Below are 14,285 nucleotides of genomic sequence, written 5' to 3'. Positions count from 1 at the left end.
GTTCCAATGACACCAGCCCCCGGCCACAGCACCTGGCGCCATTCTTATAGAGGCCCACAGCAGTATTGCCAGTGACACTGAGGAGAGAGAGCAGGAGCTAGCCTGGCCCTGCTTTGAGGTTATTACACTGTGATGACTAAGCAGAGCTAGGAATCCATTTTTATTTTCTTATTATGTCTGGGTATAGTCCTCACACACCACAGAGGAGTATATTCCTGCTTGGATGTGGATAGTGAGAGATGGTCCAAAGCAGAGATTGGAGCCTATTGTTATTTCATCCTTGAGGGAACGACCTATGTTCAGTGCTTTGGGTGACCATTGGGAGATGATTTGACTACTGAACCTTAAAGCTGCCATGTCAGTCAGTTTCGAGAATAATCCGTCCCGTCCATATCTTGAGATACACAACTGCTTCAGTACTCTTTGGAAGCATAAAAATGTCTGTCTGGGAAAGGACTGTATAGGAGATACTCATTCTTTCCTTGTATTGTGTTGTTATTTTGGTATGAGATGGGCCTATACAATGTAATGCATGAAATCACAGTTTCTTTCATGTAGCTGTAGTTGGATTCTCATCGATCATTGCCACAGGGAGTTGTTCTGGTTGTATTTTTTACAATGGGATTAAAAAGCTATGCCATATTAAACTGTCATACCCCCCTGATTTCTCCAGATCACAGCTGATAGCATTGGTATCACCCCATTAGTCCAGGGACTCTGAGGGAAGGAAACGTTTGGGTTGCTGATACTTTCTCTACTCTTTCTAAAGCAGGTTCAGCCAACCTTTAATATCTACCTCTGCTATAGGCCCTACAGGGTTGTTGGAGCACACTAAAATTATTGCATTTATACAAAATGATACTCCATTTGTCACTGTTTGTCCTTTGTGTTTTTCAGTCTTCCAACGATCAATATATATGTCATAATTCACACAAGAAGAGAGGGAAAAGCGCAATAGCATTAGATTTCATTGTGTTTTATTGTTTTATCACCTCTCTTAAAGAACACCGGCGCTGGCCATTGTATCAGCTAATCCAATCATAGAGATTGCAGGTAGCGAATCTTGTTTTAGTGTCACAATTTCACAAATATCTCCCTCCTTCAAAATCACTCTCTTGCCCTTACGTCTAGACAGTAGACACTTGTCATAGATCTGAAAGGATGGGTTTAAACAATATATTAATAGCTCCACCATGCTGCAACCCATTCAATCTGTTCAGATCTACAGTACAAGAAGTGTCCAGGGGTAGGAACTTAGAAACATGAGAAACAATCAAATGTCTATAATGAAACTCTTACGAAACGCCGAAACGCGTCCACAGTGACTATGCTGATTATGCCTTAAGCCATCATTTATTTTTCTATTTGAGAGTGCTGGCCATATTATTTACTTATTGTAATGAAACTCTACCAGGTAAATTCTACCTGTTGCATTTGTGATTGTGATACAGTAACATAAATAACAACTTCTCCTCAGACTAATGCTCTGGTATTTGAGAGTGCTGTTTCATTAGCAGAGTAGGTCATCATGTTCATTAAGAGCAATGACACTGTTAGCGTCAGAGTAGTAGGCCAGATAGTCAATCTGCCTATGCTAATGAAGCGTGGAAACACAGAACAAAACAATGTCTTTCCCAATAATAACAGCCTCCTCTGACCACAGCTCTAATGACAACTTGTGACACATCATTTCATTACTAATAAATAGGATTTCAACAACAATCATTTCTGGTGGAGACATGTTTGCTATGTCCTCCCGTTGGGTTCACGTAATTAACTAATTAGGTCCGGTGTGATTGGTGTTCACTGTGAGTTATTTTTGCACACCTGTGGTGAGGTCATTGTTGGTGTTGCTCAAAATGGTTTGGCATGATGGGGTGTTGATTCAGTGTGGTTGTTATGGTATGCCCTGTGATTCTTGTCTGCCATATTGATGTATAGCATTGTAAGGTGTAGTACTATCTGTTATGTTGGTGCTGTATTTGAATGGTTTAGTGTAACTGGTAGGTCTATTACAGTATATCTATGATTGTCATAATGCTGCAGTGAGTATGGGATGTTACGGTGTGTTGATCTCAAAAGGGGTGGGATGCTGAAGTGTAGTTTTACTTGGGGGGTGTGTGTTTGTGTGTGTGTGTACGCGTGCGTGCGTGCGTGCGTGTCATTACTGGATGAGTCTCTCACCCTCTCTGTTACTACCACAACCTGATAGGTGCCAGCATCTTCCTCTCTTATATTCCTCTCACTTTTCTGTATCTCTCAGTATTCTTTGTTTTACTCCAGGAGAGAGGGGGACAGAGGGAGGGAGGGAGGGAGGTAAAGAGAGAGAGAGAAAGAGAGAGAGAGAGGGGGGGACAGAGGGAGGGAGGGAGGTAAAGAGAGAGAGAGAAAGAGAGAGAGAGAGAGGGGGACAGAGGGAGGGAGGGAGGTAAAGAGAGAGAGAGAAAGAGAGAGAGAGAGAGGGGGACAGAGGGAGGGAGGGAGGTAAAGAAAGAGAGAGAAAGAGAGAGAGAGAGGGGGATAGAGACACACAATCCTTTTCGGTCTTTAGGGACATTATTCTTCCTTCGGTTTCATTAGTAGGATGGGAGAGAGAGCTACTGGAAAACCTCCTGTGTGACGAGACTGGATTGTATTTACCTTTTTAAATGTGTATGGTTATATTTGCTCCGGTAAGTCCAAGTTTCATACAGTAAATATACTGTAGTTAATCAGGTATGGTCCAGTATTCTGTAAAAAAAAAATTGTTATAATAGTGGCAGTAACAGATGTATTTTAACATGTGAGATCCAGATAATAAAGGCATTATATCGCACTTCATTGCTAAAAACCAGTGAAATAAGTTGACTTTTGCAAATAAAATGCTGAGGATTTGTGACAATGATCATGTGTTTTCTGCATTATCAATGATAAGGTGCAATGAAAAAAATGTTTATCTCCTTTGCAATAAGTGTATTCAATCCAGCCTAACAGTTTTATGTTTTAAGGAATATTTCACCTTCCTGGTTGACTACATGTTAGGGTTCTCTGAAATGCCATTTCACATTTATTTCTCTGGAATGCTGGGGGATTTGTAAACAGAGATGCAACTTTTTCCAGGGAAAAATGGGAAATGCCTGCAATGACCACAATTACTGTGTGAAATGTGTGAAATGTCATGATCTAATATCACTTTAAAGGTACCCTGTACAGCTGTAAATGGTATATATGTTTACACTGTATGCTATGTATGACAGTATGACAGCTATGACTCCCTAGGCTGCTACTGTTGAAGCCTGCCGTGTACGTGTCGGTGCATTCTCACCACAGTAAACAGCTTCACTGAAATTCCTTTTAATCCATAAACACTAGACATATGCTGTATGATGGGCAGTGATTGTTGTCCTACTAATGAAAACTACTACAACTCTCATGACTCTGGATGGAGGGCTGGGATCAAGATATTGCAGATGAGTAGTGCTTGGTTATGAATGTGACTGAGACTCCCACTGTAGTCCTCTTAGGAGTGGCTCAGTAGCTGCATGGGAATTCTCTCATGGTCTGTTGTCAGAATTCCCAGACAAAGCTGGTAAATATTCCAGACAACAGACTAGGCTGTATCAAGTTGGCGGGACGGAGGGAGTGTGTGTGTGTGTGTGTGTGTGTGTGTGTGTGTGTGTGTGTGTGTGTGTGTATGTGTGTGTGTGTGTGTGTGTGTGTGTGTGTGTGTGTGTGTATGTGCATCTTGAGTCTCTGTAACTACCCCTAGGAGAGACTGTGGTTTTATTGTGAGCATGCCTCGTGGTGTGGAAGCCTAATGATGTCCAGGAATTTCTCTGACTCAGAATGGTGATGAGGTCATCATTGAGTGCAGGAGTGCAGGGGGAATACTGCGATCACTGTCAGACAGATACTGAAGTTCCCACCAGCTCAGGGGATGACTATCAGTGCATACTGATTGGCAGAAAACAAGAAAACTATTTGCTCATGTCACCCCCCTTACTTCGCACCCTTCACTGGCTCCCGGTCATGTCACCCCCCTCATTCGCACCCTTCACTGGCTCCCGGTAGCAGCTTGCATCAGATTCAAGACCCTGGTGCTCGCCTAGGGAACAGCTCCTCCCTACTTGCAAGCAATGGTCAGCCCCCAAACCCCTGCCCGATCACTCCGCTCTTCCACCTCGGCTGGCCACCTGGCCTCTACGTGGATGCAGCAGTCACGCTACTTGGTCACAGCTTTTCACTGTCCTGGCGCCCCACTGGTGGAACGAGCTTCCCACTGTGGTCAAGACTGCAGAGTCACTACCTATCTTTCGCCGTAGACTGAAGTCCAATCTCTTCAGGCTACATCTTAACTGTCCCTCTTAAAGACCTCTTCATCCCGACTACCCCCTGTACAGTTTCTCTACTGTAAATAAATTAAAATACCTTCTTCTAGCATTGTGACTGCCAATGGCCCCTGGTCCTAGCATAGATTTATTTTTCTTATGATCACTGATGGATAGATGATTCACTTACTTAGACAAATGTATTTGGATAAAGGTGTCTGCTAAATGTCAAGAATGTAAAAATGTAAATGTAAAATCATATAATGTGTCAACACACTTGAAGTGATACAATGCATGTCTGAAACTGAGTAGCCAAGAGTTTGGGAGTTATAATAGCCTCACCTTTGAACTCTAACCTTGTGACTGTAGCAATTATCTGCAAAATGATATTAACATGTGCTTTGAATAGGCCAGGAGGTAGCTGATAGCTAGTCGGATGGATTGATAACAGTCAGCTATTTTGTATGCAGCATGTTGATAACATATTACCTGTGCTGGGAGGATGATGCAGGCAAATGTATGAATATAATACTCTCACACATCTATTTGTTTCATAATGGAACATTGACATCTGAGTCATCTGCTGAAGAGTAATCTCATTCCAAGAAAATCTCATTCCCAGCAGTGAGAAGGCCTTGCTCTTTATTTCTCAGTCTCCACACATTGAATAAGTGCAGGCTCAAAAGCAGCTCTACAGGAGAGGGGTGAGAGTTCTAACCCCTTTGCAGGAGCCAATTCTGCTCTCAATGCATTACTAATGTGTTTCATTATGGCCAGAATGTATACTCCCATAGAAGTCGTTCTCATTGAAAATAGTTTCTACTCTGGAGAATGCAGGTAAGGCAATGTGATGGTTTCACTGGAGACTAGTTTATTCTAGATTCCAGTAGTTGGTGGAGCTGCTTATGCCTTACAGTGTTCTCTCTTTTCTCTTTTGTCATTATATCTCTTCTCTTTCATCTTTGTTGTTTTGTATAGCCTACACATTGCTGGCAGAAATCACCTTAGATGGCAAATGAAGAGAAGGTGAAAGGAGAGAACAAAAGAGACAGACAGACAGACAGACAGACAGACAGACAGACAGACAGACAGACAGACAGACAGACAGGCAGACAGACAGACAGACAGACAGACAGACAGGCAGGCAGGCAGGCAGGCAGGCAGATAGACAGACAGACAGGCAGGCAGGCAGGCAGGCAGACAGACAGACAGACAGACAGACAGACAGTCAGACAGACCTCAATGCTGAGAGAATAAGAGAGAGTGAGAAAGAGAGAGAAAGGGGTGGGGGGAGGGAACGGGGAAGAAGATGGCCAGAGCGAGAGTCGTAGAAAAGTAGTCACTGTCCCTAGTGGGTCATTCAGACAGCATTTTCAGTAACAGTTTTCCTGTGCCTGTCCTTGTCCCTGACACTGCTGGGCAAACAAGTAGTGCCCGGGAATTAATTACCTGTTTGTTTGGGAGCAGGCATAATTGAAATTGACCCCCGCCTTTGCTTGGTCAGCAACATTTTTGGGAAGGATTAGAGCTAGTAGCTTTTGAGTTTAACCTTTAGTTAAGAATTATTGGAGAATGTGTAATATGGAGGAAATTACATCAACAACACCATCTGTGCAAGGTTCTTGTTTGTTTTGTCCTTAGCATTAGCAATCACAATAACGCCCCCTCACACTGCCAAAGTAATCAGATGATTCATTCACTGTTGTTGACTATCATTTGTGTTTCACTCTCCTTGTCATGTCCATGGGGACATTACGTGTGATTAGCATATTGTTTATCTTCATAAAGCATGCCTTCTGGGGTTGCATTTTGTATATCTGAGAGTTTTGAGGTCAGAGGAAGTGTGTGTGTGTGTGTGTGTGTGTGTGTGTGTGTGTGTGTGTGTGTTTGGTGTGTGTGTGTGAGTGCGTGCTCGCGTGCATGCGTGTGTGTGTGTGTGTGTGTGTGTGTGTGTGTGTGTGTGTGAGGTGTGTTTGAGAGTGACACTGGGGTGACAATCACCACAGACCCTCCATCTCCCCTGTCTAAACAGCTCCTTTCATATCCTTCCTCTTGTCTCTTACACCCAGACAGAATCCACAGACTTTTTCATGCTTAGGATGCAATATTGTATGAACTTATTATTGATAGCTGTTGACGTTTCTCTACTGATCTACAAACCGTCATGGATCCCATTTTAGACTCAGACAGACTTAATGTGCCTATTTTAAGTGCAGGAATGAACTGTCTGCAGTTCGGTAAAGTTGTGTTTGTCTGGTTGTGTGTCTCCGCAGCTTTTTGCCATCTTTGCGTTTGCAACATGTGGAGGCTACACTGGGCAGCTGCGGGTTAGTGTCGACTGTGTGGACAAGACCAGCAGCAACCTCAGCATCGGCATCAACTTTGCCTATCCTTTCAGGTACAGACTCCGATGTTGTTTCTGATGTTAGGTGTGTCTGTCTGTCTGACTATGTACCCCTTCACCCCTCACTCAGTGGCTTCAACGAGCCACTCTAAATTATGTCTGGAGTGGTGAAATGATTTGTTGGTGCACTTCACAGGAAGATATATATAGTACTTAAAAAAGTGGGTCATATATGTAATGGATTGTTTTTCAACCCTTTGTTTTGTTCTGCTATATGAGCACATTTAGGGTTGGAGGCATTTTTCTCTCCATTTCCAGCGCAGCCCCATAATGTTTAATGAATTCAAAGATAATAGGAATCTCCAGCTCCTGTTGCTAATTAAAATCCTGTGTGTGCATGTGTGTGTGTGTGTGTGTGTGTGTGTGTCCATGTGTGTGTGTGCATGCTTGTGCACGTGCCTGTGCCTGTGTGTTTGTGGCTGTGTACTGTACATATAGTATTTATGTATCCCCTTCAATGCATACAATTCTGCCTAGCCTAGCGGGTTGATAATTAAAACCATTTCAAATGTAATTTCTGACACCTAATGAAAGATTTAGTGGAGCCAATTAAACCCATGTGTGTGGCACTCTGAAAGACATTTATACAGCCAAACAATGTGCAATGAAGGCTAGACAGATTCAAGCACATAAATGCCTGAAATGGTCTGTAGACTAGCTTTGCAACTATTTCCCCCTGAGACATAAGAAAGCCTAGCTCTCTTAGAGAGAGAAAAAAACACCCACTTGTAGAGACACACAAAAGACACCCTGACCTTATCATTAAAATACACTGTTGCAGGCAGTAGCATATCGGCTGTAACTCCACTTGATATACTGTCTCCAATGGACTGTGTGGAGAATGCTTTCAAGAGTTTCAGGCTGTCTTCTCTCCTTGAGCCTGCTATTTGTACTAGATGGCTGTATGCTCCTACGGTGAAACAGAGAGACTCTGATTTCAGGTTCTGTGTGGTTGATGTTTTAAAGTTCTCTTCAAATCCCTCTGTCCTACAGTAGAGCGGAATTCCATAGGAAGAGATGGTAAGGGAAATGGAAGTAAATGTTACTCTAACAATCCCAATCACTGTAGTTGTAGGAGGGGCCCCCACCAATTCTAGATGAGTGGGTGAGTTGCTGTGCTTATTTTGTTGAATTGAGATTACATAGTTCTGATTCCCCTGCCTCCCCCTATGCATCCCACCGCCCCCTCTGTGTCAGATTGCATCAGGTGTCCTTTGAGGCGCCCCTTTGCGAGGGGCTGAGGAGAGAGCAGCTCTTCCTCATCGGGGACTATTCCTCCTCGGCAGAGTTCTTCGTCACCATTGCGGTGTTCGCCTTCCTCTACTCCCTCATGGCCACCATCGTCTACATCTTCTTCCAGAACAAGTATCGTGAGAACAACCGAGGACCCTTCATCGTGAGCACATGACCTTTGCCCTTCTCATTGTTGTGTTTAATTTTCACTAATTTCGTCTTAGGAACACACACTCTTCCAAACCACAGAAACTGTTTGAACTCAACTAAGGTACATAACTACCTGATAACTACTCTTTTGTGTCTTGGAAACTCATTAAAACAAGCACCACTACATACCATTTGCTACCAAATAGAGTTGTAATCCATTGTGTAGAATTCCTAGAGGCAAGCAACAGAAAGCAATGTTATCAGATGGTTTCATAGGCAAATACCAGCTAAAAAAGCTTCTTGTATATAGCATATAAAGTCCCTCTCCTATTCTCCTCCCCTCTCCTTCATCAGGACTTCATAGTGACAGTGGTGTTCTCCTTCTTGTGGCTGGTGAGCTCCTCGGCCTGGGCCAAGGCCCTGTCAGACGTCAAGGTGGCCACAGACCCAGATGAGGTGCAGCTGCTCATCTCTGCCTGTAAGGTCCAGACCAACAGGTGTGGCTCCATGCAGGGACCTCGTTGGTCAGGCCTCAACACCTCCGTGGTGAGTCACAATACTGTACACTGCACACACATCACATGCCATATATAACATAGGTATTCACATTTTTATCTGAATGCTGTTCAGTTCACCTAACATCTTTGATGTTAGGTGAACTGAACATCACAGTTCATAGTACACTACAATGAAATGCAATCCAATGTCACCTTTGTATGGTAGGAAATGCTTCTGATCTACTGTCCCCCATTCATGATTTTAATGACACAGTATATACCAGTGGATCCAGTAGTATTTTCTCTATTGATCCTATCATCTTCTACCATAAAATCAAGACGGTATAGCCTCTCTCTCCAGACCTGCTGGAGCCAATATGAATAATTTAGTTGTTTTACCTTACATGCCTTTACAGCCTATCACTACTTCAACTAAAGCTGTCAATGTTGGTCTTCTGAATGTAAGGTCCCTGTCAAATAAGTCATTTATTTGCCATGATTTCATTACTTCTCACGAATTAGACTTTTTTATGGTTACAGAGACATGGTTGAACCAGGGTGACTTTGCCGTTCTAGTCGAAGCCACTCCCCAAATTTCTCTCACTTTCACCAACCCAGGCTGTCTGGTAGAGTAGCAGTCATCCACAAAAGTGATTTCAAATGCTCCCCTATTTCTTTTGGTAACTTCTCCTCGTTTGAATTGCTATGCTTTACAATCAGTAGTAGTGTCCCGTTGCTTTGTGTCTTAGTATACAGACATCCAAAAGCAAATAGGGAGTACATTGTAGAGTTTTCTGAGCTTTTGTCCCTCATCATGCCCAAATATGACAGAGTTTGTATATTGGGGGATGTCCATGTTTGTTGCCCCTCAAATGCACCGGCCTCTGATTTCACTAACCTTATTGAATCTTTTGATCTTGTTCAGTCTGTAAGAGATTCCACACATCTAAAAGGTTACACCCTTGACCTTGTGATGATCTCTCGTCTTACTACTGGTGTAGAGACAAAAGATATTCATGTGTCTGACCATAAAGCTATTCTGTTTCGGCGTTTTCAAAAAGTATTGCCGCTTCAACTGCTCCCGTTCCCTCCCATCAGACTGTTGATCTGTTAGATAGTTCTAATAGTATTTAAGACCAAGAACAAATGGTTGGACAGAGCCACTCCCTGGCTAAATGAAAGCACCCACGCCTTAAAAAGAGAGTGTAGAAAGGACGAAAGAAAATGGAAGGACTCAGCGTTTTCCACATTCGCTTGAAGGAACTGATGAAGGAATTGAATGCTTCTGTAAAGAAAGTGAGAGAAAAGTATTTCTTGTAAGGAAATTTTATCAATAATAATGCTAATCAAACAGGTCTGTCTACTCACCATATGTGAACAATGACGCCTCAGTGACACCTCTGAAACTGCTATCTGCCACTTGAAAGGTGGACAGGAAGGCTGTTGTTAACCACTCCCACTTTCAGCTCACCACACCTTTGGGGTCTCTAAACAGTTGTATTTCAGCTGCCTTTCATTACCCGGTATACTCAGTGCACCATACAATACTATTTTGCTTGGACAATAAACTTTTTAATTGACTGAACGCTTTTGGAACTACAATACATCTTATTTCACAAGGGTGAAATTCCTACATTTTGTTCTCCGAGACCTTTCATAATCCAAGAATACTGTTTAGTACTATCGACAGAATTGTGAATGCCCCACTAAACAAGGTTACCAACCATTCTCCCAAAGAATGTGAGACCTTGCTATTCTTTATTAAGAAAATGTTAAATATCAGAGACCAGATCATCCCTCCCATACATGACCTGACTGTTACTTACCAATTGGTGGCAAACCTGGATTCATTTGTTCCTGTATCAGATGAAACCCATATCAAGATTGTATCACACATGAAATCCTCTTCTTGTCCCCTAGATATTGTCCCTACTAGACTACTAAAAGAAGTAATGGAAACAGTCTGCCCCAGCATTTTGGCTATTATTAATAGCTATTATTAATGGCCACTGGCTCAGTACCGCCTTACTTTAAGTGTGCTTACTTTAAGTGTCCAACCGCTTCTTAAAAAGTCTGGACCCATCAGTTTTAAACAATTATAGACCCATTTCTAAAAAATAAATATTTTATCCAGAGTTTAGAGAAGGTTATCTATAATCACCTGACTAACTATCTGAATAGAAATGTTTTATTTGAAAAGTTCCAATCTGGTTTTCGCCCCTGTCATAGCACTGAAACTGCTCTACTTAAAGTCACAAACAACCTACTTTTAGCAGCTGATTCAGGTCAGTGTTCCATTTTAATTCTCCTTCTTAGTGGAGATCTTAGTGCAGCCTTTGATACAATCGATCATACTATTTATATTTTTTATGCTGACCTCAATTTCCAGAAACAAATCAAAACAGTTGTACAGTCATGTTTTTATCAGTTAAGAAACATTTCCAAAATAGAGCCTTTCTTGTTATTTACCAATCTAGAAAAAGTCATCCATGCATTCATCTCATCTCGTTTAGATTATTGCAACTCCCTCTATTCTTCCCTCAGTAAAAAGTCCCTCTCATGGTTACAGATAGTCCAAAATGCAGCAGCTATGCTTTTAACCAGTAATAGGAAAATAGACCACATCACCTCAATGTTAGCCTCACTACACTAGTTACCTGAATTGATTTAAAGATTTTACTGATCACTTTTAAGGCTCAACTGGCTCTGGCACCAGACTATATTTCTAACATTTTAATCCCCTAAGAGCCTCAGTGCAGCCCAAGATCCTCAGGCAGGGCCCTTCTGGCCATTCCGGAGTCTAGACTCTAGACAAAAGGTGCCCGTGCCTTTGCCATTAGGGCCCCTAGACTCTGGAACAACCTGCCTGGGGATATTCAGCTAGCAAGATTGGTATTTTCTTTTAAATCTCTTCTTAAAACTATGTTTTATAGACTAGCTTTTAATTGATGCTGTCCTTATTCTTTTTAATATGTTTAATACTGTTTTCCTACTTATATTTTTGTTTTTATTTGCATATCTGTTTTATCTGCACATTTGTAAAGCACTTTGTAACTGTTTTAAAAATGTGCTATATAAATAAAGTTTATTATTATTATTATTATTATTATTATTATTATCATCATTATTCTCTCTCTCTCTCTCTCTCTCTCTCTCTCTCTCTCTCTCTCTATCCTTCTCTCCTCCAGGTCTTTGGCTTCCTAAACTTTGTCCTATGGGCAGGTAACATCTGGTTCGTCTTCAAGGAGACTGGCTGGCACAAAGGTGGCGCAGCTCGGTACCCTGGCGGGGCGCCAGAAAAACAGGCCGGGACCTTAAACCAGCAGCCCTACAACCAGGGCAGCTTTGACCAATCAGGAGGAGGATTCAGTGCCCAGGGAGACCTAGAGCAGGCATCAGAATACAGCCAGGTGGGCGGCCCCACCTCCTACTCCAATCAGATGTAGCCTTGTAGTTTGATAGGCACCTCTGCTTTCAATATAAAGGCAAATAAAAGGGGGTCGGGGGGCTTAAAGAGATGCTACGGGATGTTTGTGTCAAATCGTCGGCTGTAATGCAAAACCTTTCCTAAAGCTTTTCTTGGTTGAGGATTTTCTCTAAGTAATGAGCCATAGTAGAAACAAATGCTCATTTGAAACAGCTATCTTATTATATTATAGCAATATTCACCTGGCATGCGTGTGGCACATATAGTTATTACATGAGTTTGTGAGCGCACATTTTGAGAACCAGTGGCTGAATTTATACAAATATCCTGTTGTATCTCTTTGAGGGTGGGGTAAACCTTCTGATGCATCACTTTGTTGATGTTCTGTCTGTGCACATTTTTTTTGAAAAAGATATAAAGGTGGTCCTCGTTTGTCTAAATGACTAACATGCAGTTCAAATATAGAGGTATTCTGGTGACAGAGTACAGGAATTGTCCATTGGTACAGTTGTTGATTGGTACACCAGTTGTAAGTATTTTTGAGTATTGTACAAAAATTACTTCATTTTAAGACTTAGCTTGTTTTTTTCTGTTGTTTTCCTGATTGTTGGTGCCTGTGGTTAAAGTTAGCAGTTTTCTCTTTCTCTGTGGTAGGTGATATGCCACAGACCTTTTACAAACTGGTTTGCACTGTCATAGAAGAAAAAAAAAGTGGTCTCCATTTGTATAATTCTTGAGGTTTCTTATATCGCGTTGACTAAGTGCATGAAATTGTGCTGTGTGTTGCTATGCCTATTTGTGCACATTCTAAATATTCAAAACTGGCAGGATTTTAATCTATTTTATTTTAATCTGTCTGATTGTAAAATATGGTCCTTTTCCATTATTTGAAGTTTGTTTCTAAGCTTGTATTTACTTTTATTTTTTTCTAAGAAAACTTTTACTTTTATTATTATTTAGATTATTCAAGATCAGAGTATTATTATTTAGAAAGGACTCAAGTGAAGTTTTCGTGGACAAATAAAGAATTGCTTTCTTTTTCCCATAAAAAGTTACCTTTTCATTGCACAAGATGCCCCATCGTGTAAAAAGGGTTTGTGAGACGTTTTTTTTTAATGTTTGTGTTAATAATTGAAAAGAGCAAAGAGTGTTCCTACCCTCTCAGTTTACAAATGGTCACTCATGGTTCAATGGAAGCAGTTGTTTTCTATGCTGTGCTCAGACTGCTGTGAAATTATGAATAATGTCATTCTCCTCCTGTAGTAAGGGTCCACTGAGAAACGGTTGCATTTAGAACAATGGGCTCAGCCAAGCTTGTGTGTGCATCACCATTCCTGAACACACCCTTTCATTTTATCTATCATGTTTTCTCTGTTTTTAAATCTATGAAGTTCTGAAGTTTCTATTCTGAAAAATAATTCAGGTTTGTATGACTTTTGAAAATCTGTGTGACGAATAATGCTAACAAAAAAAGTCAATGTGTTAAGTCAATGTCTGTTTACATTGAGGGTAATGACTTGTGCAACCCTGTGTCTTGAATTCCAAAGCATGCGGCGTGCATACCCAGGTAACTAAAATAAAATAAAAATGGATTGAACATCCATGTACTGTATGTACTTACTCTTCTGTCCGTGTTACAGTATAATGTGAAGGAGTTGAAGTCCATTTACTGGTATTTGTAATCTGTTCATGATTACTATTTTACATGCATTTAGAAAAATGCTAATAAAGATGTTGCACACATTTGTGAATGACATGGTGTATCTCTTGCTCTCTCTCTGTATCTCACTGAATCCCCATGAAATGTTAATCTTAATTTACTACAGATCTCAGGTTCAGATACACACATAGTTCAGACAGGTATTCTCCTCATAGGATCCATGTATCTGAGTGGTTGGGTATTTAACAATAGACATCTGAATGTCTGTCAGGACAAAAATAAGTATTCTGTTAAGGCAAGAATGAAGATCAAAACCAATGCTTTAAAGAAGTTGGTAAGAGATCTTGCCGAACTGTTACTCTTTTGCACTAGGCATCAGGACAACTGTGATTGTATTTGGTTGATGGAATTGTGAAAATATTACTAGCCAAGACAAAACAAGCAAACAAATTAACACAAACCCAGACGCTGGGAAAATGTTTTATGTCCAGAGTGACCACTGTCCAGCCACCATAAGGAGACCTGAACCAATAGAAAATAATGTTGTCTTGGAATAAAGTCCAGCAAGCCAAACTTATTAAGCCTATAAATAAATGTGTGCTTTGGG

General features: G+C 41.3%; 1 protein-coding gene across 1 annotated transcript in view; it reads left to right on the top strand.

Annotated features, from left to right (window-relative positions):
* The window catches only part of synpra (synaptoporin a), a gene marked incomplete at both ends in the record, with an annotated part of 25,558 nt that extends 13,521 nt beyond the window's left edge, over window positions 1–12,037 (top strand). Inside the window, 4 exons of the mRNA XM_083668107.1 lie at window positions 6,581–6,705; window positions 7,909–8,107; window positions 8,449–8,640; window positions 11,780–12,037. Of these exons, the coding sequence (XP_083524233.1) occupies window positions 6,581–6,705; window positions 7,909–8,107; window positions 8,449–8,640; window positions 11,780–12,037 (774 nt within the window). The remainder of the gene's footprint in view (window positions 1–6,580; window positions 6,706–7,908; window positions 8,108–8,448; window positions 8,641–11,779) is intronic.
* Between the last annotated feature and the right edge of the window lie 2,248 nt (window positions 12,038–14,285).

This window comes from Argentina silus, assembly GCF_951799395.1.
Source record: "Argentina silus genome assembly, chromosome: 4".
NCBI classification, from domain to species: Eukaryota; Metazoa; Chordata; class Actinopteri; order Argentiniformes; family Argentinidae; genus Argentina; species Argentina silus.
The sequence above is the reverse complement of the archived record's forward strand: the minus strand, read 5'-3'. Positions and strand labels throughout refer to the sequence as shown.